This window comes from Papio anubis, chromosome 13, assembly GCF_008728515.1.
Source record: "Papio anubis isolate 15944 chromosome 13, Panubis1.0, whole genome shotgun sequence".
NCBI lineage: Eukaryota > Metazoa > Chordata > Mammalia > Primates > Cercopithecidae > Papio > Papio anubis.
The window spans coordinates 29,071,628-29,096,030 of record NC_044988.1 but is presented as its reverse complement, the minus strand read 5'-3'; the positions used below and the strand labels follow the sequence as shown (position 1 = coordinate 29,096,030).

At 38.4% G+C, this 24,403-nt stretch overlaps 2 protein-coding genes across 9 annotated transcripts in view; both read left to right on the top strand.

The window, feature by feature from the left end:
* Positions 1-19,052, top strand: part of LOC101021457 (COBW domain-containing protein 3) — a 53,716-nt gene extending 34,664 nt beyond the window's left edge. For 4 of the 8 annotated variants that reach the window (XM_031654154.1, XM_031654153.1, XM_031654150.1 and 1 more), the window contains 6 exons: positions 4,584-4,635; positions 9,964-9,993; positions 16,653-16,721; positions 16,825-16,890; positions 18,010-18,139; positions 18,527-19,052. In XM_031654154.1, the coding sequence (XP_031510014.1) occupies positions 4,584-4,635; positions 9,964-9,993; positions 16,653-16,721; positions 16,825-16,890; positions 18,010-18,139; positions 18,527-18,633 (454 nt within the window). In that variant the 3' untranslated portion in view covers positions 18,634-19,052. The remainder of the gene's footprint in view (positions 1-4,583; positions 4,636-9,963; positions 9,994-16,652; positions 16,722-16,824; positions 16,891-18,009; positions 18,140-18,526) is intronic. The other 4 variants (XM_031654156.1, XM_031654155.1, XM_031654152.1 and 1 more) reach the window with 1 other exon arrangement.
* Positions 19,053-20,936: 1,884 nt separating this feature from the next.
* Positions 20,937-24,186, top strand: LOC101022178 (forkhead box protein D4-like 1). Its single transcript, XM_021927535.2, has one exon. It carries the CDS (start codon positions 22,254-22,256, stop codon positions 23,589-23,591), a length of 1,338 nt encoding a protein of 445 aa, XP_021783227.2. The 5' UTR covers positions 20,937-22,253; the 3' UTR covers positions 23,592-24,186.
* Positions 24,187-24,403: the final 217 nt, after the last annotated feature.

The following is a 24,403-nucleotide window of genomic DNA, read 5'->3' as shown; positions in this document are numbered from 1 at the left end:
AATCTTTTTGGTAAGGGAGGGAAGAAAGATTAGTTATTCTTGTGCATCAGTATCTTTTTCTTTTTTTATTATAGTCTGAACATCTAACATGAGATCTACCCTCTTAATAATTTTTTAAGTGTACAGTACAGTATTGCTAACTATGGGCATGAGGATGTGCAGCAGATCTCTGGAACGTTTCGCTCTTTATAACTGAAGCTGTATACCCCTTGAATAGCAGCTTCCCATTTCCCTATCTTTGTAGCCCCTGGCATCCACAATTCTACACTCTTTCTGTGGGGTTGACTATTTTAATTACCTGACACAAGTGGAATCATGCATTATTTGTCTTTCTGTGACTGGTTTATTTCACGTAGCATAAAGTCATCAAGGTTCATCCATGTTTTTGCATATGGCAAGGTTTCCTTTTTAAGGCTGAATAATATTCCATTTTCTACATATACCACATTTACTTTATCCCTTTTTCTGTTAGTGGACATTTAACTTGTTCTCACAGCTTGGCTATTGCAAATAATGCTGCAATGAATATCTCATAAGTCTCATATATGTCCATATAAGATCATGAACATGGACATCTCTCTGGGCATTTTGAATTGGTGGGGCAGGTTTGCTTAAGGGTAGGCATGGTGGGTGGCTTTATACTTGAGACTTCTAATTCTCATTCCTATATGTATTTCTTTTCTTTTTTATTTATTTATTTTTTTGAGATGGGGTTCTCTGTCACCCAGGCTGGAGTGCAGTGGCACAAACATAGCTTACTGCAGCCTCGACCTCCTGGGCTCAAGCAATTCTCCCATCTCAGCCTCCCGAGTAGCTGGGACCACAGGCATGTGTCACCATGCTTGACTGTTTTTCTTTTTAATTTTCTGTAAGCATGGGATCTTACTATATTGCCTAGGCTGGTCTCAAACTCCTGGGCTCAAGTGGTCCTCCTGCCTCAGCCTCCCAAAGTGCTGGGATTACATGTGTGGGCCATCACACCCAGGCTTATATATATATTTCTAATTTTGCCTTAGCCATGCCCTTAAAAGCTAATTCTATTTTCAACTAGTTTTTTTTTTTTTTCACCTTCAGTCTGTAGTATTGTTCACATTTTGAAAACAATACCTACAGTAACCTGTGAGGTAGGACACGATAGTGTTTTATTGGACCCCTTTTACTTTATAAATTGGAAAAATTAAATTTGCATGTAGTTTGTAGAAAAAAAAAGAAAGAAAGAAAGAAAAAAGAAATTGATTGAGATTATTTCAGCAACCAGAAGTCTGGGATAGGCAGGGCAGTTACTCCTCCTTCTCAGTTTGGAAACTGAAGCTCAGAGAGTAAACTTGTCAGTGACAGTGTTATTCAAGAAGTTGTCTTCAGTTGAGAGAGATGTTTTTCACCTGTAGCTCTGGTATTGGAGCAGTACCTTTTTAGACTAAACAAATTATGGCTAAAATTATAAAGGTATTTTCGGGGTACCTGGAAAAAATCAGCATTTTGCTTTTCTAGTTCCTGTTAGTAGGAAGGCAGAAAAGTTTGGTGTCGCTGAATTACATGTGAGTTATTTCTATTTTTCTAAAAATTCTTATAAATTATGTAAGGTAAAAATGACCACTTGTTGTTTTATGGTAAATATCGTTATATCCTTTCAAGCCACTGCTGTACAAAGTTGTGAAATCTCCCTGAGCCTTTTTCCCTCATGTCAGCTTCAGGTGTCCAGTATCACTTATGCTTGATAATGATTGTATGAAAATCATTCAGAATTATGCTATGTTTTTTCATATGAAACTTTTGTTTTACTAATTTTGAAATGACTATTCTTACATTAAACTAATACAGCCCTAAGCATAAATTTGGCTTGTTCATTTAAAAATAGTCCTTTTTTCCCGTCTTAGTTCTGGCTTTACTAAGGAGATGGATTGCTGAGGTTGTCATCTAATTCTGGGAGCTTAAAAGCCTTTGTCTTTTGCTACCCATTTCTGAAATAACCAGAAGTCTAGTCCATCCTAACTTTTCTCTTGATGATCCTTTTCTTCTTTTTACTTCAAGGCTCCAGCCCTTCATTTGGCTATCAGTGCTCTTTCACTAGTTAGCCATGATCCCTTTCATCCTCCACATCTGGATTAGAACTACTAATTTGATGCTGTGGGCAGTTTTGATAGTTACAGATCCTGTGATACATTTAAATATGTTTATGAGGGGGAAAAAATGAAACAATACTGCATGAAATTTGCCTTTCTTTTTTTTTTTTTTTTTTTCCTTGGAGACAAAGTCTGGGTCTGTTGCCCAGGTTAGAGTGCAGTGGTGCGACGTCGGCACACTGTACCCTCTGCCTCCTGGGCTTAAACCATCTTCCCACCTCAGACTCCTGAGTAGCTGGGACTATAGGCACACACTGCCATGCCTGGCTAATTTTTTACTTTGGTAGAGAATGGGGTTTTGCCATGTTGCTGAAGCTGATCTTAAACTCCTGGGCTCAAGTGATCTGCCCACATCAGCCTCCCAAAGTAACGGGATTATAGGCATGAGCCACCACACTTGGCCTTTTCTTTTTTTTATATTTATTTAATTATTTTATTTTATTGAGACAGAGTCTCACTCTTGACACCTGGGCTGGAGTGCAGTGGCTGTCATGGCTGTCTGCAGTCCTGAACTCCTGGACTCAAGTGATCCTCCCATCAGCCTCCTGAGTAGCTGGGACTACAGGCTTGCACCACCATGCCTGGCTACTTTTTTTATTTTTACTTTTTTGTAGAGACAGGCTCTCGCTATGTTGCTTGGGCTCATCTTGAACTCCTGGCCTCAAGTGATCCTCCTACTTGGCCTCTCAAAGTGCTGGGATTATAAGCCTGAGCCACTGAACCCAGCACAATTTGCCTTTCTTAAACTAATTTATCTCTGTTCGGTCCAAGAGCTTGCAAGTTGGTTGTCATTTAATATGTAAAACACTGAAATATTTTTTAGTTGAAATTTTATTTTTTCCCTTTACATATTGTATCTTTTAGTGCTTTATTTCACTAATAAGAATTAGAGTATGAAATATTTTCCCACCTTGATATTCAGTATATCAATTTTTGTTTTTCCTTTCTACTTCTATCTTTTGCTATAATTTGCTGTAATACAGGTACTTTCATTAAGGCATCCAGTTCTTTATATCATTCCATATTTTTACTTGGGAGAAATAGAAATGTTGCTAATTCCATCTTACTGACAATACCTAAATTATTGTTTCTTATAGAACATAATGGGTTAAATATACAAAACGCTAAACTGTTTGAGATTTTTTTACATTTTATGTGTACAGAATTTACATTTTATGTGTGCAGAGACGCAAATTGTTATAAGATTACAAGTTAATGTGTAAGTTGATTTCAGATTCGTGAATTTCAGGTTGTGGTAGCTTATGCTTATCCACTAGATTAGTCTTTTAAAAATGTTTATGACAGGGAAAAAATACAACATTTAGGGCATGAAATTCTGAGACTTACTGGGAACTAAACTTAAGATGCTCGTTGTTAGATTTTTTTTTTTTTTTTTTTTGCTGCATATGAAGTTTTAGGCAGTCATTGTCCAACAACATTAAATACTGAACATATGGGAAAGGCATATGATTTTTCAAAATGTTTTTCTAAAGTAATCTCATTCTACACTTAAGAGCAGTTATAATGCTTTAGTGACACTTGAAGTAGCTATTTAATGTGATCTCACCACTATAGAGAAGGCCGTTGCATGACTTTTTTGTGTGTGCTTAGCTGCTAAACAGGAGAATCTTTTCCTGAGCAACCAGCTGGGAAGGATTTAATTTGACATTCTCACTACTAGGACCCCCCAAAGAGACTCATTCCCTCCAATAGTTCCTACAAGTTCTTTCTCTTTCCTAAACTTGCTGTTACTAATTTACCCCTCACTGTTCTTCAAGGCAAAACATCTGCAAGGTTTTAAGTCCTTTCTCCCTCCTGTCCTGTCCCCTTCTTGAAATGTATGCTACAGTTGTTATGGTTGTAATTTGTTATGCCATATTGATCTTCTTGTGCTTTTCATATCAGAACAATGCATTTTTAACATTCTGACTTTCTTTTTCTCTCAATTGGTAACTGACTATATAGAAAATTTATGGATACTATTTGTTTTTTAAATAAGTTCAGGGGAAAACATTGATAAAGGAAAATTTATCCTTTAACTTTCTTTAGGTGCCAGCATTATTTGCACATTAGGAAGCAGGAGAAAACTAAGGAACTCTGAGCAATACTAGAATGGTTATATATATATATATTTAAGCTTGTATTAAACCTGTTGGAATGGTAAAGAAATCTACTGACATATTTAACCACACAAAATAGTGTTGCTAAAAGATTAATTTTTTCTTTATTGTGTGCATATGTATATATATGAATGTGTGTTTTTTTAAAAGAAATTTTTAAAAAACTTAATCTTCCAGCTTTTCTCTATTGGAATTTGTGAACAACGTGTAAAATTGGAATTACAGAATAGTAAAATAGTCAGTTATGGAAAGTCACTTCATTATCCTTGTGTCACTAAATAACATATAAAGTTAAATCAGAAGTGTATTCATCTCTGAATTTCTAATCAGTGGTTTTTAGTTTGCAGAAAAAACTTCAGCATGTGCCAGGAACACAACCTCACCTTGATCAGGTAAAAAAAAAAAAAAAAAAAATCTAAATCCAAAATTCCTAATGAATGTTTTTAAAGGACCTCTTTAACTAAATTGGCTATGTTTAGGACTATTTTATTGTAAACTTTTTCTAAAATGGTGTTTTTGAACTATGTTGATAATTTTTGGAATCTTAAATGCTTTTGACATAGTCTAGTTCAATTTCTTAACACATAATAGGAATTCATCAAACCAGATTTGTTTTAGAATCTGAGGAAATCATGCTTTCTAGCCTTTAAATTCTGTAGATTACTTAGCATATTGATTAGTTCTGATAGGGATTACTCCTTAAAAGCAGCCTGGGGGTTCTATAGGCAGTCTGTTTTTAAGTATGTTGAATTGTTTAAGGAAAGGTCTGATATAAGCATGGCTTATTTAAATAAAAATTGACTTTGAGTTTCACCTTCAGGTGAAACCAGCTGGGCACTGTAAATTTGAACTTCTGAAGATGTTTTTAATGCTCTAAAATTAATCCTTAAGGTAAATATCTAAGATGCTAGGAACAAATTAAATATAATTTTACCGTACTTGTGTTTCTGCTAAGCAGATCATAGATCGTAGAGCTTTAGGATAACTTCTTTGTTCCACTTAAAACCCTGAGGGGTGGAGTGGGGGATGTGTAAGTGAGCAGTGTGCCTAGTCTTCCTTCCTCTGTCTCCAAGTGATCACTCAGTTTTTGAATTGCTGTTGGTTGTAATAGGGCCAAGATAACAGCTACTTGCATTTGTATTCATTTTGGTTCATATTTATGAGCAGGTTTACTACTATGTTTGTGACACCTTTCCCTGTGAAACTTTTGTTAATAGGATATTCCTCTTCTCTTCTCTTTAAAATGAATAAATGAGAGAAATACAAGTCCTTGGAGATAGAATTTATGGTTAAAAAAAAAAAAAACCCAGTTCTTTATGATAGTCGATATCTGTCATATAGATGAACATGAAGCACATTTGAGCTTCTGGGTAAAGAACATGATGCCAAGAATCATAGGGATGAAAAGATGAAGAAAATGCAGTACTCACTTACCATGAACATTTGGAGCGGCCAGTGTCTCCACCCGTAGAATCTCGAATGAACCCCTATTGTGGCAGTTATGATGCCTTGTACTTTGGTTGAAATGCTTTTGCTTTGCATTAGTCTATAAATTCCTTAAATGTAAAATCTTTATTGCTTAGGACAGGGCTTGGTGGATACTCAGTGAATATTTGTTAAACGAATGAAAAGCTGTGTTTCTCAAATGGGGTGTAAGTCAGAATCACATGTGGAGCTTTTTAAAAAAAATACGATAACTCAGTAGTTCTCACCCCTCAATCTCCAGAATTGGGACTTGGGTGTGTGTATATTAATGTATATTTTTAACGTTTTATTATGGAAGATTTCAAAGATATAAAAGAGTAAACAGAATAGTAAAGTAAACCCCTTCTGTGCATCACCCAGTTTAAATGGCATCAACATTTAGCTGGTTTTATTTCACCTATCCTCCCAACATTTCTTTTGCCTGTAGTATTTAAAAAAACAAATGTTTTTTTAATAGAAAATTTCAAACGTGCATAAGAGTAGAATAGTATAATGAGCCTGTATGTACCTGTTGCCCTTGCTGGAGTGTATGAAAGCAAATTCCAGACATTATGTCATTTTACTACTAAATAGGGCATGTCTATATTTTTGAAGCCTCTGTAGGAGATTCTGATGCACTGTCCTGCTTTAGATAATATAAACACAGGGAAAAATAGTATCACAGGCAAAGGGCTATGGGATTCAGAGGCATGAACAATTTCATTTGGTTCAGTGGATCTGAGGTGTAAGGGAGAAAATGTATCTTTTCCTCGCCTATCACTAGATTAATGGCTGAGATCTCTCTAACAGAAGACCAACTATCAAGAGAAATTTCAACATACCAATTTAGTAAGTTTTACTTGACACAGGAGCCTTCATAAAACATACCTATGTATGTTTTATGCTAGTTACGATATGGAAGAGGATAGTAATGGAGAAGCATAATTAGATAAAACAGTATGATCTAATAATAATAAACTGGGAAGAACTTAGCAAGACCTATTTGCTCAGATTTTTCTCTGTGACCCTTCACATTCAGACTTAAGGATGTTCTTTTCCTGTGTGTATAGAGAGGGCGCCTCTTAAATGAGGGTCTTATAACCTGCATCAGCGGAAGGTCAGAAAATCTTTCCTAGGTTTTATGACCTGCTTCAGGAGAGAAGGTGAGAGTGACCTTCCTGGTTCTGCCATTTTCTCAAATACTGAGGTGCCATATTTTGGAATAGCATGTCCTGAACCCCATCAAATGCTCCATGAAGATAGTTTTTTGTTTGTTTGTTTTGGTTTGGTTTATTTCTTTGCATACAGTAAAGCATGCAAATGTGTAATTTTAGTGTACAATTCAATGTTTGGATTTTTTTTTTTTTTTTTTTTGAGACATAGTCTTGCTCCGGCTGGAGTCTCACCCAGGCTGGAGTGCAGTGGTGTGACCTTGGCTTACTGCAACCTCCTCCTTCTAGGCTCAAGCAATTCTTGTGCCTCAGCCTCCTGAGTAGCTGGGATTACAGGCATGCACCAACCACGCCTGGCTAATTTTTTTTTTTTTTTTTTAGTAGAGATGGGGTTTCACCATGTTGGCCAAGCTGGTCTCAAACTCCTGGCTTCAGGTGATCCACCCACTTCGGCCTCCCAAAGGGCTAGGATTACAGGTGTGAGCCACTGTGCCCGGCCTCAATGTATTTTTAAGTATATTTGTACCTATATATCTGTCTATATGCACATTTAAACACATATCCTTCTAACTCCCACTCAAATCAAGATATAAAAGATATCCAAAATTATAAAGAGTTCTTTTTTGCCCCTTCCCAGTCAAAGAAGTGGGGGTAAGTGCTAGTCTGACTTACTTAACAGAAAATAGCCTTGAACTGGTAGGATTGTTTTTGACAGGAAGAAGTAAGGAAAAGAGCAATATGGATGTTTAAAAATGTGAAGGTGAGAATCTTACAGATGAGTAGGTCTCTGGTACAGAAGTCTTAGTGGAGAGTTGGTACTGGAATCCCGGTCTAAGGTATTAGGTTTTAATTTGCTAGACAAAGAGAACTCAAGCTCTGCTGTCTAGGAGTGTTATATAAGCTAGATTGGACTTTAGAGTCAGGAGACCATGTGGGAAGATACTGTGTGATGAAGGCCTAAAACATGTTGGTTACAATTAGACTAGAAATGGGATAAATCCAGAGCTGTTTCACTGGTAGACTTGCCTGAATATCCTGTCTGACTGAGGATGGATCAGAAAGAAACGAAGCGGTGATGGGAAACAAGCCTAGATTGACTAGAGAAACCTAGAAATAGAAAAATTGGGAAGGCAAAGTGATTTGGATGATAATGCCATATATTCAGTTGTCCCTGGTGGCCAGATATTATAGTATAGATATTATACAGGCAAAGAAGAACAGAGGGCTAGAGTGTGAAGGTACAAATTTTGAGTTTAAGCACATTAGGGGGCTTAGTGTTCTGGATGAAGAAAACATATAGAAGTTATTGCATATTAGGTATTATTGTTTGCAAAAGAGTAGAAAATGGAGAAATAACCCAGTGGGTTAAAGAGGAAACAGACTAAATAAACAAACCTGAGTAAATTGTTCTTAAATTTTATTTTAGAGACAATTCCTTATTTTGCTTTAGTTTTCTGAATTATTGCCTCACTTTTCTGTTTCTTTCTGTGTCCGTATACATAGAAAAAGGAATTAATTTTAGATTCAAAACAAAAACTGGAAAAAAAAAGTCTGCAATGGGCAATACCTAGGACATAGTATGTATGTGTTATTAAGGCTCTATCCCTGATTTTTTAATGCAGTTATCTATTTTTCATGGATTCTTTGTTTATTCTACCTGGGTTTGGAGAGTGGGAAGGTGGATGAGAAAACCCAAGTGACAAATAATATTTAGTTTATTATTAGAACCAACTATGAGTTGTGACCCTTATCTTCTGCACTGGGAATTATAGATTTTTTTCTTTTTTTTTTTAATTTTTCACATTAGAAATGTGAAAATAGTTTATTGGTGTAGGAAAACATCTAGTTCCAAAATATAGATCACCCTGCTTGAGCCCCATGATGCATTATCTTAATTTTTAAAGCCTTTTTTGCCTCATACTGGAGTTTATTGTACCTCTTAAAAATAGTAAGTTACATACTTAACCTGACAAAAGCGAAAATCATTATAAAAATCTTTAGGCTGGTACACGTGTAGTGGCTCATACTTGTAATCCTAGCACTTTGACAGGCCAAGGTGGGTGGATGGCTTAAAAACCCAGGAGTTGTAGACCAGCCTGGGCAACACAGTGGAACCGCTTTTCTACAAGAAATACAAAAAATTAGCCAGGCATGGTGGCATGTACCTGTAATCCCAGCTACTCAAGAGGCTGAAGTGGGAGGATTGCTTTAGCCTGGGAGTTCAAAGCTGCAGTGAGCCATGATCGTGCCACTGTACTCCAGCCTGGGCAACAGAGTGAGACCCCATCTCAAAAAATTATTAAATTAAAATCTTTAACAATAAATCTATTTTGAGTCGTATTTTGAGACATTCTTAATATAGTTTTCCAACTTGCATTAAAATACATTTTAAACATTTTTGAAGACTAAATTTCTTTTTTTTAAACTGACAGTTAATGTTTCATTTGACAACCTTTTGCTGTATATTTTTATGTGGACTTTTAGTTGTTGTAGTGATTTCTTTAATGAAGAAAGAAAATAATTGTCATTTAAAAATGCATATTATTATTACCTTAAGCTATAAAAATAATTTAAAAATAGAGTATGTTTATTAAGATTTAAAAATAAGTATAGCCATGCACTGTATAACAGCGTTTTAGTCAGACTGCATAAGATTACGATGGAGCTGAAAAATTCCTGTCACACAAATACTTACCATTGTGTTATTATTTCCATACACTTCTCAGTACAGTAAAATGTATGCTGTACAGGTTTGTAGCCTAGGAGCAATAGGCTATATACAGCATAGCTTAGGTGTGTAGTAGGTTATACCATCCAGGTTTGGGTAAGTACACTATCATGTTTGTATAACAACAAAATCGCCCAACAACTCATTTCTCTTTATGTATCCATGACTGCATATTTTTTATTGTGGTAAAAAACACTTAACATGAGACCTACCTTCTTCACAAATTTTTAAGGATACAATACAGTATCGTTAACTGTATGTACATTGTTATACAATAGATCTCTAGAACTTTTTCATCTTGCATGACTCAAATTATACCCATTGAATGGCACCTCCTTATTTTCGTCTCCCTCTAGCCCCTGGTAACCACCATTTTATCTGATTTGGTGAGTTTTACTGTTTCAGACACCTGATATTAGTGAATTCATGCAATATTTGTCCTTCTGTGACTGGCTTATTTCACTTAGTGTAATGTCCTCAAGATTCATCCATGTTGTAGCATATGACAGGATGTTTTTTAAGGATACATAATATTTGGTTGTATATATATTACCACATTTATTTTATCCATTCAACTGTCCTGAACATTTAGGTGGTTGTTAGTGTCTTGACTGTTGTGACAAAATAAGTACTTTTAAAAGTCTCACATTTGCAAGTTCAGTTTGAACCTTTTTTTAGTTTACTTGTACTTCTCATATCAAGCAAGAAAGCACTTTTCTGCTTTTCCTATTACTAGTAACAGTGGAGATTAAATATCTCGTATGTTTTGGGGCGTTCTAGAGCCCCACATATCACCTGTTTGTTCCTTTCCATACTGCCACAACTGACACTCTCTGGAAAGTGCCACCTCCCGGCAGCAAGCCAACCGGCACAAAATTAGCGCATTAAACCAGCAAAGCTAAGAACCCTCATAGAGTCCATTTCACCCTCGTACGACCTCCACTGGAACAGGTACTAGTATCCACGGCTGAGAAACCCACAGATGGTTCATATTTCCTGACTGTGCAGACTACCCCCCAGTACCAGCCTGGAGCCTGGTAGACTTGCTGGGTGACTAGATCCAAAAGAGAGATAGTAATCACTGCAGCTCGGCTCTCAGGAAGCCACATCCATAGGAAAAGGGGGAGAGTACTACATCAAGGGAACACCCCGTGGGACAAAAGAATCTGAACAACAACCTTCAGCCCTAGACCTTCTCTGTGACAGAGCCTACCCAAATGAGAAGGAACCAGAAAACCAACCCTAGTAGTATGACAAAACAAGGTTCTTTAACACTCCCCAAAAAAATCACACTAGCTCACCAGCAATGGATCCAAACTAAGAAGAAATCCCTGATTTACTTGAAAAAGAATTTACTAGGTTAGTTGTTAAGCTAAGGCACCAGAGAAAGGTGAAGCCCAGTGTAAGGATATCAAAAAAATGATACAAGAAGTGAAGGGAGAAATATTCAATGAACTAGATAGTATAAATAAAAAACAATCAAAACTTTAGGAAATAATGGACACACTTATAGAAATGTAAAATGCTCTGGAAAGTCTTAGCAATAGAATTGAACAAGTAGAAGAAAGAAATTCAGAACCTGAAGACAAGGTCTTCTAATTAGCCCAATTCAATAAAGACAAATAAAAAAGAATAAGAAAATATGAACAAAGCCTTCAAGAAATCTGGGATCATGTTAAATGACCAAACCTAAGAATAACCGGCGTTCCTGAGGAAGAATAGAAATCTAAAAGTTTGTAAAATGTATTTGGGGGAATAATTGAGGAAAACTTCCCCAGCCTTGCAGAGACCTAGGTATCCAAATACAAGAAGAACAAAAAACACCTGGAAATTCATCGCAAAAAGATCATTGCGTAGGCATATAGTCATCAGGTTATCTAAGATGAAAGAGAGCTGTGAAACAACAGTGCCAGGTAACCTATAAAGGAAAACCTATCAGATTAACAGCACATTTCTCAGCAGAAACCCTGCAAGCTAGAAGGGATTGGAGTCCTGTCTTCAGCCTCCTCAAACAAAACAATTATCAGCCAAGAATTTTGTGTTCAGCAAAACTAAGCTTTATATATGAAGGCAAGATACAGCTTTTTCAGACAAACAGAATTCACCACTACCAAGCCACCAGTACAAGATTGCTAAAAGGAGCTCTAAATCTTGAAACAAATACTGGAAACACACCAAAACAGAACCTCTTTAAAGCATAAATATCACAGGACCTAGAAAACAAAAATACAATTAAATAAACAAAAACAAAAACAAAAAAACAAGGTATACAGGCAACAAATAGCATGATGAATAGAATGGTACCTCACATCTCAATACTAACATTGAATATAAATGGCCTAAATGCTCCACTTAAAAGATACAGAATTGCAGAATGGATAAGAATTCACCAACCATCTATTGCCTTCAAGAGTCTCATAAAGATTCACGTAAACTTAAGGTAAAGGGGTGGACCAAGACATTTCATGCAAATGGACATCAAATGTGAGCAGGAGTAGCTATTCTTATATTAGACAAAACAAACTTTAAATATAAAAACAGCAGTTTAAAAAGACAAAGAGGGACATTATATAATGATAAAAGGCCTTGTCCAACAGGAAAGTATCACAATCCTAAACATATATGCACCTAACACTGGAGCTCCCAAATTTATGGAAGAATTACTAATAGACCTAAGAAATGAGACAGACAACAACACAATAATAGTGAGGGATTTTAATACTCCACTGACAGCACTGGACAAGTCATCAAGACAGAAAGTCAACAAAGAAACCGTGGATTTAAACTATACTTTGGAACAAATGGAGTTAAAGGATAGATACAGAATATTCCATCCGACAACCACAGAATATACATTCTCTTCAACAGCACATGAACTTTCTCTAAGATAGACAATATGATAGCCAACAAAATGAGCCTCAATAAATTTTAAGAAAATTGAAATTATGTCAAGCACTCTCTCAGACCACAGTGGAATAAAACTGGAAATCAACTCCAAAAGGAACCTTCAAAACCATGCAGATACTTGGAGTAACCTGCTCCTGAATGATCATTGGGTCAAAAATGAAATCAAGATGGAAATTTAAAAGTTCCTCAAACTGAATGACAATAGTGACACAACCTATCAACCTCTGGGATACAGCAAAGGTGGTGCTAAAAGGAAAGTTCATATCTCTAAATGCCTACATCAGAAAGTTGGAAAGAGCACAGACAATCTAAGGTCACACCTCAAGGAACTAGAGAAACAAGAACAAACCCAGCAGAAGAAAGGAAAGAAGATGAGAGCAGAACTAAATGAAATTGAAACAAAACAAAACAAATCCAAAAGATAAATGAAACAAAAAGCTGGTTATTTGAAAAGATAAATAAAATTGATAGACCATTAACAAAATTAGCCAAGAAGAGAGAAAATCCAAATAAGCTCAATAAGAAATGAAGCGAGAGATATTACAATGGATACCACAGAAATACGAAAGATATTCAAGGCTACTATGAACACCTTTACGCACATAAACTAGAAAACCTAGAAGAGATGGATAAATTCCTGGAAAGATACAACCCTCCTAGCTTATATCAGGAAGAATTACCCTGAACAGACCAGTAACAAGCAGGGAGATTGAAATGGTAATTGAAAAATTACCAACAAAAAAAATGTGCAGGACTAGACGGATTCACAACAAAATTCCACCAGGTATTCAAAGAATTGGTACCAGTCCTAAAGACACTATTCCACAAGAGAGAGAAAGAAGGAATCCTCCCTAAATCATTCTATGAAGCCAGTATCACCCTAATACCAAAACCAGAAAAGGACATAACCAAAGAAGAAAACCACCGACCAATACCCTTGAACATAGATGCTAAAATCCTTAAGAAAATTCTAGCTGTGAATTCCAATACCCTTGAACATAGATGCTAAAATCCTTAAGAAAATTCCAACAATGTATCAAAAGGATAATCCACCATGATCAAGGGGTTTCATACCAGGGATGCAGGGATGGTTTAACATACACATACGCATAGTCAAAGCAAGACTAAGCAAAAAGAACAAATCTGGAGGCATCACATTATCTGATTTCAAACTTACACTATAAGGCCATAGTCACCAAAACAACATGGTACTGTTATAAAAATAGGCACATAGACCAATGGAACAGAATAGAGAACCCAGAAATAAACCCAAATACTTACAGCCAACTGATCTTCAACAAAGCAAACAAAAAGGTAAAGTTTGGAAAGGATACCCTTTTCAACAAATGATGCTGGGTTAATTGGCTAGCCACATGTAGGAGAATGAAACTGGATCCTCATTTTTCACTGTATACAAAAAGCAACTCAAGGTAGATTAAAGATTTAAGTCTAATACCTGAAACTATAAAAATTCTAAAAGATGCCATTGGAAAAATCCTTCTAGACATTGACTTAGGCAAGGATTTCATGAACCCAAAAGGAAATGCAATAGAAACAAAGATAAATAGCTGGGACTTAATTAAACTAAAGAACTTTTGCACAGCAAAAGGAACAGTCAGCAGAGTAAACAGACAACCTACAGAGAAGGAGAAAATCTTTCATTATATATATATATATATATATATATATATATATATATCTGACAAAGAACAAATATCCAGAATCTACAACAAACTCCAGCAAATCAGCAAGAAAACAAACAATCCCATCAAATAGTGGGCTAAGGACATGAATAGACAATTCTCAAAAGAAGATATACAAATGGCCAATAAACATATGAAAAAATGCTCAACATCACTAATGATCAGGGAAATGCAAATCAAAACCACAGTGTGATACCACCTTATCTCTGCAAGAATGGCCATAATAAAATAGTAGATGTTGGCATGGATGTGGTGAACAGGGAACACTTCTGCACTGCTGGTGGGAATGTAAACTAGTACAACCACTATGGAAAAAAGATTCCTTAAAGAACAAAAGTATGGCCGGGCCTGGTGGCTCACGCCTGTAATCCCAGCACTTTGGGAGGCTGAGGCGGGCGGGTCACGAGGTCAGAAGATTGAGACCATCCTGACTAACACGGTGAAACCCTGTCTCTACTAAAAATACAAAAAATTAGCCGGGCGTGGTGGCAGGCACCTGTAGTCCCAGCTACTCGGGAGGCTGAGACAGGAGAATGATGTAAACCTGGGAGGCGGAGCTTGCAGTGAGCGTAGATTGCACCACAGCCTGGGTGACAGAGCCAGACTCGGTCTCAAAAAAAAAAAAAAAGAACTAAAAGTAGAACTACCATTTGATCCAGCAATCCCACTAGTGGGTATCCACCCAGAGGAAAAGAAGTCATTATACGAAAAAGATACATGCACATGCGTGCTTATAGCAGCACAATTCGCAATTGCAAAAATGTGGAGCCGACCCAAAGGCCCATCAGTCAACGCGTGGATAAAGAAACTGTGGTGTGTGTGTGTATGTATGTGTGTGTATGTATGTGTGTGTATAGTATGTGTGTGTATATAATATATATTATAATATATATTATATATACATATACCACAGTTATATATATATGTGTATATATATACACACACACATACATACACACACACACAATGGAATACTCCTCAGCCATAAAAAGGAGTGAATTAATGGCATTTGCAGTGACCTGGGTAAGATTGGAGACTATTATTCTAAGTGAAATAACTCAGGAATGGAAAATCAAACATCGCTATGTTCTCACTCATAAGTGGGAGCTAAGCTATGAGGATGCAAAGGCATAAGAATGACACATTGGACTTTGGGGACTCAGGCGGAAAGGGTGAGAAGGGGATGAGGGATAAAAGACTACAAATTGGGTGCAGTGTATACTGCTCAGGTGATGGGTGTACCAAAATCTCAAATCACCACTAAAGAAGTTAACCACAACCACCTGTTCCCCAATAACCTATGGAAAGAAAGAAATGTCTCATGTTTGTGCTTAAATTAGTCTTTAATACTTACCTTTAGCGATTCTCTGAGTTTGGATTATAAAATAGTTTTGCTCTTTTTGTATTTTCTGTTGTAAGCCTATATGATTATGTAATGGTGAGTAAAATTGCTAGGCCAGATATGCAGTTCTAGGAAGTTATGCAAAGCTGTGCTTCAGTATATTATGTTCTACCTTTTTAAAGTCATTTTGAGCTTGGCTTTTGAGCCTCTGTTTTCCAAGATGGGGTTTATGTTTTTGTAATGTTATGCTTAGCCCTTGTGTATTTTCATCTCTGAGTTTGAAATTTGGGGTTATATTGGCAAAGGGAGGTTTGAGTTTTAATTATGTGACCTGTTAGAGGAAATGTTAAGCTTCTGTTTCTTTAGGGTAGACAGTGAGAGATTTATCAAGATAAAGAAGAAAAATAAATCCTAAAGTTAATATTCAATACATGATGATGTCACCCTTACTAAAGCCAAAGAGGGCATTATCCTATCATTCTCATCACTAAGAACTCTTCTCCTCTTGGCATATGCTTGTTCAGTTAAAGATAAGCCAAGCCTTTCTTTTGTATTTTTTTTTTTAAGAGAACAAATTTACTTTGGTTTTGAGTTTTATTCCTGGCTCTGGGTAGCTTGTTTTTTGACTCTTATTTCCCCCAATTTATAAAATGAAATAGTTATCTTCACTCCCCAGGATTGTTATGAAGAGGAAGTCAAAAGATGAAATGAGGTGACTCAGGCAAAAGTATCTGGCCCTGTGTAGTGAGTACATTGTATGTGTTACATATATTCTTATTGCTGAGAATCCACGAAAGAATGAATTAAATAATGAGGACCCTTTCATCAGGGTTTTTGAGTGGGTTTTTAAAAATACAAAGTAGTAGTTTGTATAAATACTAAACCCATTGGTACCTCTGCAGAATGTAGGAAATGGAGTTGCTAATTCCAAAAAAACAGCACACATGCTGAGGAAAGTATAATACCTAATATATATGGTTTAGGCAATGTAAAATTCCATGAATATGTTCCTTTTCATCTTAACATTTGTGATTTAAAAATACATTGATATGACTATAAAGAATTATTATTGATTATTTCCCTTGATTTACAGAGTATTGTTACAATCACATTTGAAGTACCAGGAAATGCAAAGGAAGAACATCTTAATATATTTATTCAGGTGAATGCAATTTTTAACTGATTAATGATTTATCAGTGGTTTTGTTACATAGTTGTTGCTATTAGCAATGGTTGGTCTTATTAAAATATGTCACTTGCTGCAGAATCTCCTGTGGGAAAAGAATGTGAGAAACAAGGACAATCACTGCATGGAGGTCATAAGGCTGAAGGTACAGTTTACTGTTGTAGACTTTTGAACGAAGTCCTTTTCTTGGCTGTTACAAAAACTGGTTTTAAACAGAAACACTGGTTTTAGTACAAATCATCTTTGTCTACTTTCATTTTTCTTTATTATTTTCATGACTGGAAAGGAGCTTTGGAAATCGCTGCATAAGGCATGATTTATTTGCATAGCTTCCTTTAGGGTTGCAGCCAGAACAACCTGTGTGCTTTGAAATGTTACCTTCTGCTCTCTCTGCCCAAGTACAGAGAAGTAATGTTGCAAATCTCACTTCTGCTGAACATTATGCTTCCTGATGCATTTAGCAGACACTAAACATTTGTCATACTCTAAACAAAGTTACAAAGGACTAGAAGAATTCTTGTTCTGCGTTTAGAAACCCACTCACATTACTTGAAATTTGGGTATTTAAGTCATGAACAGTATTTCTTCCAGGAAGCAGTGATTCTAGGTGTATGCTTAACCGTCATCAGTTGAGTGTCTACTCTTGTGTGTTCGCAAGTGTGCACAGTTTTTGATATATTAAGAACATTATTTCAAGTAAGTTAATTTCATCCCCATAGGAGCCAGTTTATCAGATAATTTGTTTCTCATTTCTGCAAATCAATACAAAATGAACTTTTATTCAGATAAATATAATAGTTTTTCTTTATTTCATAATTATTCATTGATTGCAACCCATTTCTAAAACAAATTATTTAATTTAGTATAACCAAAATCCTTTAACTTCTCAACTTTTCCCACTAAAACTGTGAAACATTATATAAAATCTTTAATCAATAGGATATGATATATATTTCATCATTTTGTTTCAGGTTTTGGTTGTGATAAATAACACTGAAAAACCATCCTAATATATGTACTAACTTTATCATTAGAAAAGGGGATTGTTCAAAAAAAAAATCAATACACAGAAACCTTTTTTGAAAATTAAAAATATTAAGAAACTTTTTGTAATTCACAAATAATTGGAATTAAGTAATTTTCTCAGCTTAACAGTTTGTATTTTTTAAGTGAATATCAATAATTCATTAACATTGATGCTCTATTTCTGCTTTTAAGTTTGAACTGAGGCTGATTAATGTTCAGTCAATTCTCCTTTGAGCAGGGATTGGTGTCAATCAAAGACAAACCACAACAAGTGATTGTCCAGGGTGTCCATGAGCTCTATGATCTGGAGGAGACTCCAGTGAGCTGGAAGGATGACACTGAGAGAACAAATCGATTGGTCCTCATTGGTAAGTCACAAAGGATTAACACTTCTAAAACGAAGTGAAAAATATATTTGAAAGGGATATCACATGCCACTTAAACAGATTAACCATTCAGGTCCTCTTTTATAACTAAATGAGCTTGTGGTCAATGTTTCGTCTTTATCATGTTATAGCATTCATAAAACCTTGTTAGGACTTTTGTTCTTTTTCAGTTTTAGAAAAGTGATTAATCCAAGCACCAATGTGGTTTTGATATACTTAACTAGAAAGTTAAGGATAGAATTACTCAATTACTATTCTTTTTGTAAATTTCTAAACACCATAAAGCATTTAATGAACTGCAATTGATAGGTGAACTGTGTCGTTTTAATAAGCATAATGTAATCATGTCATATTTCGTTTTGTTTGCAGGCAGGAATTTAGATAAGGATATCCTTAAACAGCTATTTATAGCTTCTGTGACAGAAACAGAAAAGCGGTGGACAACACATTTCAAAGAAGATCAAGTTTGTACATAACACTAGAAGCATTTATTATCAAAAGGATTGGCTAATAAAAATAAGTTTCTACTGGATATATTTCAAGCATTTATTTATTACTTCAGTTACGAATTCCAATATACTTTAAAATGGTATTTTACAGCATACATAAAATATAGCAAATCAGTATTGTAAAACATTTAACATTCATACAATTATATATAATACCTTTTTTTTTTTAAGAATGGCATTTCACAAAAATATCTTTTGAAATTGACTTTGGATTTTACATACACTGAATATGAAAGTTTATAACGATGATAAAACTTTCAACATTATCATTTTTTCTTAGAACTTCAGCTGATTGCAGAGATATAATGATTACATTGTTATTAATTTTTTTTAAAACAAGTAAATGTCACCATTTTATTACATGAAATAAAAGGTTATGACTATTATTGATGTTGATATTGGCCACCTGATCACCTGGCTGAAGGAGTGTTTGTCAGATTTCTCCATTGTAAACTTGCTGTTTTCCCCCATTTCATACTGTGCTCTTTGGAAGGAAATCACTATGCAACGTGCACACTAAAAGAATGAGGAGTTGTAGTGTAATTTCTTGGGAGTGGAGTGTCTACATAATTAATTGAAATATTTCTGCAAGGGACAGTTGTTGCTTTCGCTTTGTTAGTTCGACCATTTATGTTTATCAGTGTGGACACATGAATATTTTATACTTTGGGTTACAATTTAATACTACTTTATTTTGTTGCTCAAATTATCCCAGCTTTGGCCATTGGGAACTCTTTCCATTTTCTCCTGTTCCCCCTTTGACATACCTCCATCAATGTGGGTTTTGTGTTTTGTTTTTGAGCGCCTCCTTATTTTTCTCCTTTCATTTTTAAATAACCCCAATCCCTATAGAAGTTGGCGCTAGGAAAACTAACAATACTCCCTTTCCCAGGTCATCCGATTCCTATGCTGATGGAGGAAATGTGCCTCACATGCCGGGGGCGCTGGGGAGGAGGCATCTGGGATTTTGTGGTTGAATAAGACACCTGGCCTGGCCCTGCTGGAGCTTAGTTTAGTAGGTCACACAAGCAGTCATTGGTAAATTTGGGATACAAACAAATCTGTTAGGCTCAAACCTGTCTGTTATTTGCCCCTCCAAGCTACATATAAACTGAGGAGCCTTAAAGGATACAAACTTCAGGCGTAGCGAAGTTTTAAAAAAAGATTATCAAGAAAACTGTTTTCCAGATTTTATCCTGAAGGCACTAGCTACTTTAAGCTATTTTTTTTTTATCATATTTTGCGCTTGCAGTTGGCGTTTGATTTCACACTGAACATTCATTGTCATAATTATAGACACTATGTGACAATCAATGGCATAATATTTTGTGCTGCATTTTTATTAGATGGCACCTCAAAGTTTCCCCAAGTAGGTGGGTTTTAAATTATTAATATATACTGTGGCATAGTATCTTACTTAGTATTTTAATAAGATCCTTATTAATATAACAAATATTAAGTTTTATTCCCCTGTAGTGCTACTTTAGTCTCTGAGCTAATTTTAATGAAGCCAATCTAAAACTCGTGTTACTTCTAAGGATGTCGAGTGAGTGAGTTGAACAATTCTGCTGTCATATTGCCCCTCCCCAGTGCAGATAGTGAATGAGGACCCACTGATTTAAAGGCAACACTACAGCCCCTTCTTGCCTCATTGAAGTCCCAAGTTTTTTTATTAAGGTAAAAGCACTTAATATTGACATTTCTGAAAGAATGAAGAGGCCGGGCGCAGCGGCTCACGCCAGTAATCCCAGCACTTTGGGAGGCCCAGGCGAGCAGATCACGAGGTCAGGAGATCGAGACCATCGTGGCTAACACGGTGAAACCCCGTCTCTCCTAAAAATACAAAAAATTAGCTGGGCATGGTGGTGGGCGCCTGTAGTCCCAGATACTCAGGAGGCTGAGGCAGGAGAATGGCATGAACCCGGGAGGCGGAGCTTGCAGTGAGCTGAGATCGCACCACTGCACTCCAGCCCCGGCCACAGAGCAAGACTCCGTCCTAAATAAATAAATAAATAAATAAACAACCAACCAACCAACCAAATTAGCCGGGCGTGGTGGGCGGGCGCCTTGGCGGGAGAATGGCGTGAACCCGGGAGGCAGAGCTTGCAGTGATCCTAGATTGTGTCACTGCACTCCAGCCTGGGTGACAGAGCGACTCCATCTCAGGGGAAAAAAGAATGAAGAGCCAGAGCCAGGCATAGTGGCACGCCTGTAGTCCCACCTACTCAGGAGGCTGAGGTGGGAGGATCACTTGAGCTCAGGGATTCAAAGCCAGCCTGCGCAACATAGACCGAGCCTGTCTCTAAAAATGAATTGGTTAAAAAGGATGAAGAAAAGAAGGAGGAAAGGGAGAGAGAGAAGCCCTTTTCTTGTATGTGCGTTTCTTGTATGTGGGGCCACTTTGTCAGAACAGGAATTTTCAAACCAGGCCCACACTGGTATGTGTGAAATCAATTAGTTGGTTATGACCATTTTTTTAAAAACAAAATATCAGTGATCACTATAGTGTAAATATATTGTTTTGTGAAACCCATCTTAGATATATATTATGTCTGTATGTGCAAGATTGTAATATAAAAGCTATTTCTTACTGTGGTTAAATATTCAAAGAATTTGGAGAACCATTGCTGCAAGGGGACAGAGGACTCCATATGAGCTCTCCTGCCTTGCCTGAATAAACTTACACAATTTAGTGCTGGGACATTTGAACCTTTTCTGAAAATGTGAGTCAGGGAGAGCATCTTGGGGAGGTGGGGAGGAAGATAGAAGGAGCAAAGCAACAACCCCCTGAAGCCCCCTATTCAGCTTGGGCATGTTGTCAGAATCTTAAATATAATTCAGCTCACCATTCTGGGTAAGGACAGACTCTACCAATGAAAATGGGTGATTACCAGCTGTGAAACGCTAAAACATACTTTTTCGGTTACACATTCCTTTACAAACAACCGTGTACATTTCAGCCCCCCGCCCCACCATTTCTTTTCTCCAGGAGGGAAGGCTGCATGTCGAGGTGGTCATAGATTGTTGAGTATCATACTTTTCTACCTCGTTTTTATTTGCGCGGTTTTAAATGTGCCTTAACCCATGCAAAGCCTGGCCAAGATTGCTGAGTATCATACTTTCCTATCTCGTTTTTATTTGGGCGGTTTTAAATGCACCTTAACAGAACCCATGCAAAGGCTGACCAACTGGCTGGCTGCGCGGGATGAGTAGAGCACCTTCCTTGGTGGCAAGTGAGTGCGAGGAGGAGGGGCCTAGGCTTTTCTCTGTCTGGTGTTTGCCCAGAAGACCCTCATCATTGGACTACGTCAGGAGGGAGTGGCACAGCTCCGAGGTAGGGGAAGAAGGGTTATAAAGCGGAGAGTCCACCACACATGATCTTGAAGTAGCTTTTATAAAAGGAAAAGTGCATCTTTGCCGGACATTGTTGGAAAGGAGTAGAAACAAGCAGACGAAAACATCCCAAAGGGTAACCACTAGCGTTCCTGCTTCTTGCAACATTCATCTCGGGCCTCCAGCTGAGCCTACCCTAGGCCAGGTGATCGGCCGGCCGCCACATTCCCTGCAACTGAAGCACCTGCTCCTCCATGAACTCGCCAAGAGCTGAGCGCCTTCGCTCCACACCTCAGCGCAGCTTCCGGGACTCCGATCGGGAAGAAGGTAAAATCGATATCCTGGGAGAGGAGGAAGATGAAGACGAGGGGGAGGACGAGGAGAAGGAGGCGAGCCGGTCGTTCCTAGAGCAGTCGCTCCAGCCGGGGCTGCAGGTGGCACGGTGGGGCGGGGGTGCGCTTCCCCGAGAGCACATCGAGGGCGGCGGCGGCCCGAGCGACCCCTCGGAGTTTGGCACCAAGTTCAGGGCACCGCCAAGGACTGCGGCGGCCTCTGGAGACGCCCCGCAGCCGGCAAAGCCCCCCTACTCGTACATCGCGCTCATCACCATGGCCATCCTGCAAAGCCCGCACAAGCGCCTCACGCTCAGCGGCATCTGCGCCTTCATTAGTGGCCGCTTCCCCTACTACCGCCGCAAGTTCCCCGCCTGGCAGAACAGCATCCGCCACAACCTCTCGCTGAACGACTGCTTCGTCAAGATCCCCCGCGAGCCGGGCCACCCAGGCAAGGGCAACTACTGGAGCCTGGACCCCGCCTCCCAGGACATGTTCGACAATGGCAGCTTTCTCCGGCGTAGGAAGCGTTTCAAGCGCCACCAACTGACCCCAGGAGCCCACCTGCCCCACCCCTTCCCTCTACCTGCTGCACACGCCGCCCTGCACAACCCCCACCCAGGCCCTCTGCTTGGGGCCCCTGCCCCGCCGCAACCTGTCCCGGGGGCCTACCCCACCGCCGCCCCCGGGAGACGCCCGTGCGCTCTGCTGCACCCGCATCCTCTTCGCTACCTACTGCTCTCGGCCCCGACCTATACCGAGGCACCGAAGAAAGCACAAGGCGGGGACCTGGAGACCCCAGGCACCCTTCCCGTGCTACAGCCCTCCCTTGGTCCCCAGTCTTGGGAGGAGAGCAAGGGTCTGGCGTCGCGACCGGGAGGCGGATGCATCTCTTTCAGCATTGAGAGTATTATGCAAGGGGTCAGGGGAGGGGGTACAGGGGCTGCGCAGAGTTTGTCCCCGACCGCGTGGAGCTACTGCCACCTGCTCCAGCGACCATCATGCCTGTTGCATCCCCAGGCCGCTGCCCCTTTGCTGCACGTGTCTGCCGCCGCCGCTGCTCGGACAATTTTGCAGCAACAGCAGCAGCATCAGGAGGAGTACGGCGCCAATGGCTGCGCTCCAACCAAGGGCGCGGTGCTGGGCGGGCACCTGTCGGCCGCCTCGGCGCTGCTGAGGTATCAGGCAGTGGCAGAGGGCTCTTGGCTGACATCGCTGGCTGCTCCTTTGGGCGGAGAGGGGACCTCACCGGCTTTTTGAATATCACCCACGCCCAGTTCCCTGGCCAATTCCGCAAGGCCCTCCAAGAGCCAGGTGGGAGCGCGGAGCCACCCGCAGCTGCTCTCTTCACCTTGTGCGGCCCATACTGGGCTTGTGCATCTGAATCCCGCTGCAGAGCAAACAAGAACTTCTGTTCCCTGCAAAATGGTTAGAAAGAAATAGCTGGATTACGTTCCTCTAAAAACCACCTGAATGTAACCTTCGCAGGGCGTCAAGTCGTTTTTTCTTGCCTTCGGTTGTGGCTTCTACGGCTTTCCCGATTTGCACATTTCCTGGGGGACTATGAACGTGAGTGGGGTATTTTGTTCTGGCATTAAAAGAAAAGCAAGCAAACAAAAACACAGCTTCCGATGCCAAACATGTTCCCTTCTTTAATTCCTTGGAACTGGAAGTATTATTCCTAAATCAAGTGCAAAATGCTTCCGCTCTCTGTCTTCCTGATAGGGATGTTTAATGTAAGTAGCATATTAATTTCAGAACATCGATTTCTTATCTACGTGTCTGACGTGCCATCTTTAATGTTAAAATTAAGCCTAGTTATATAGACGAAATAAAATGCTAAGTCACTACACTACACTGTTTATTTTCTGTTACGTCTCATTCTTCCCTTTCTAAATGGAACTTTTTAAAACCCACATTATTTTCTCTCAATTTATTTTCACAATTCATATTTATTATAGATAGCAGAAGTAATCCATGTTAATATGGCCTTAAAAACTTCCAAATATTTGAGGTTGAAAATGTCCTGGGTTTTAAAATAGGAAATTTACTATTTATGAGACTTCTGAAAG

Bases quoted from the DNA above. Each gene is read 5' to 3' on its own strand.
- LOC101022178 (XM_021927535.2), top strand. From the start codon at position 22,254: ATGAACTCGCCAAGAGCTGAGCGCCTTCGCTCCACACCTCAGCGCAGC.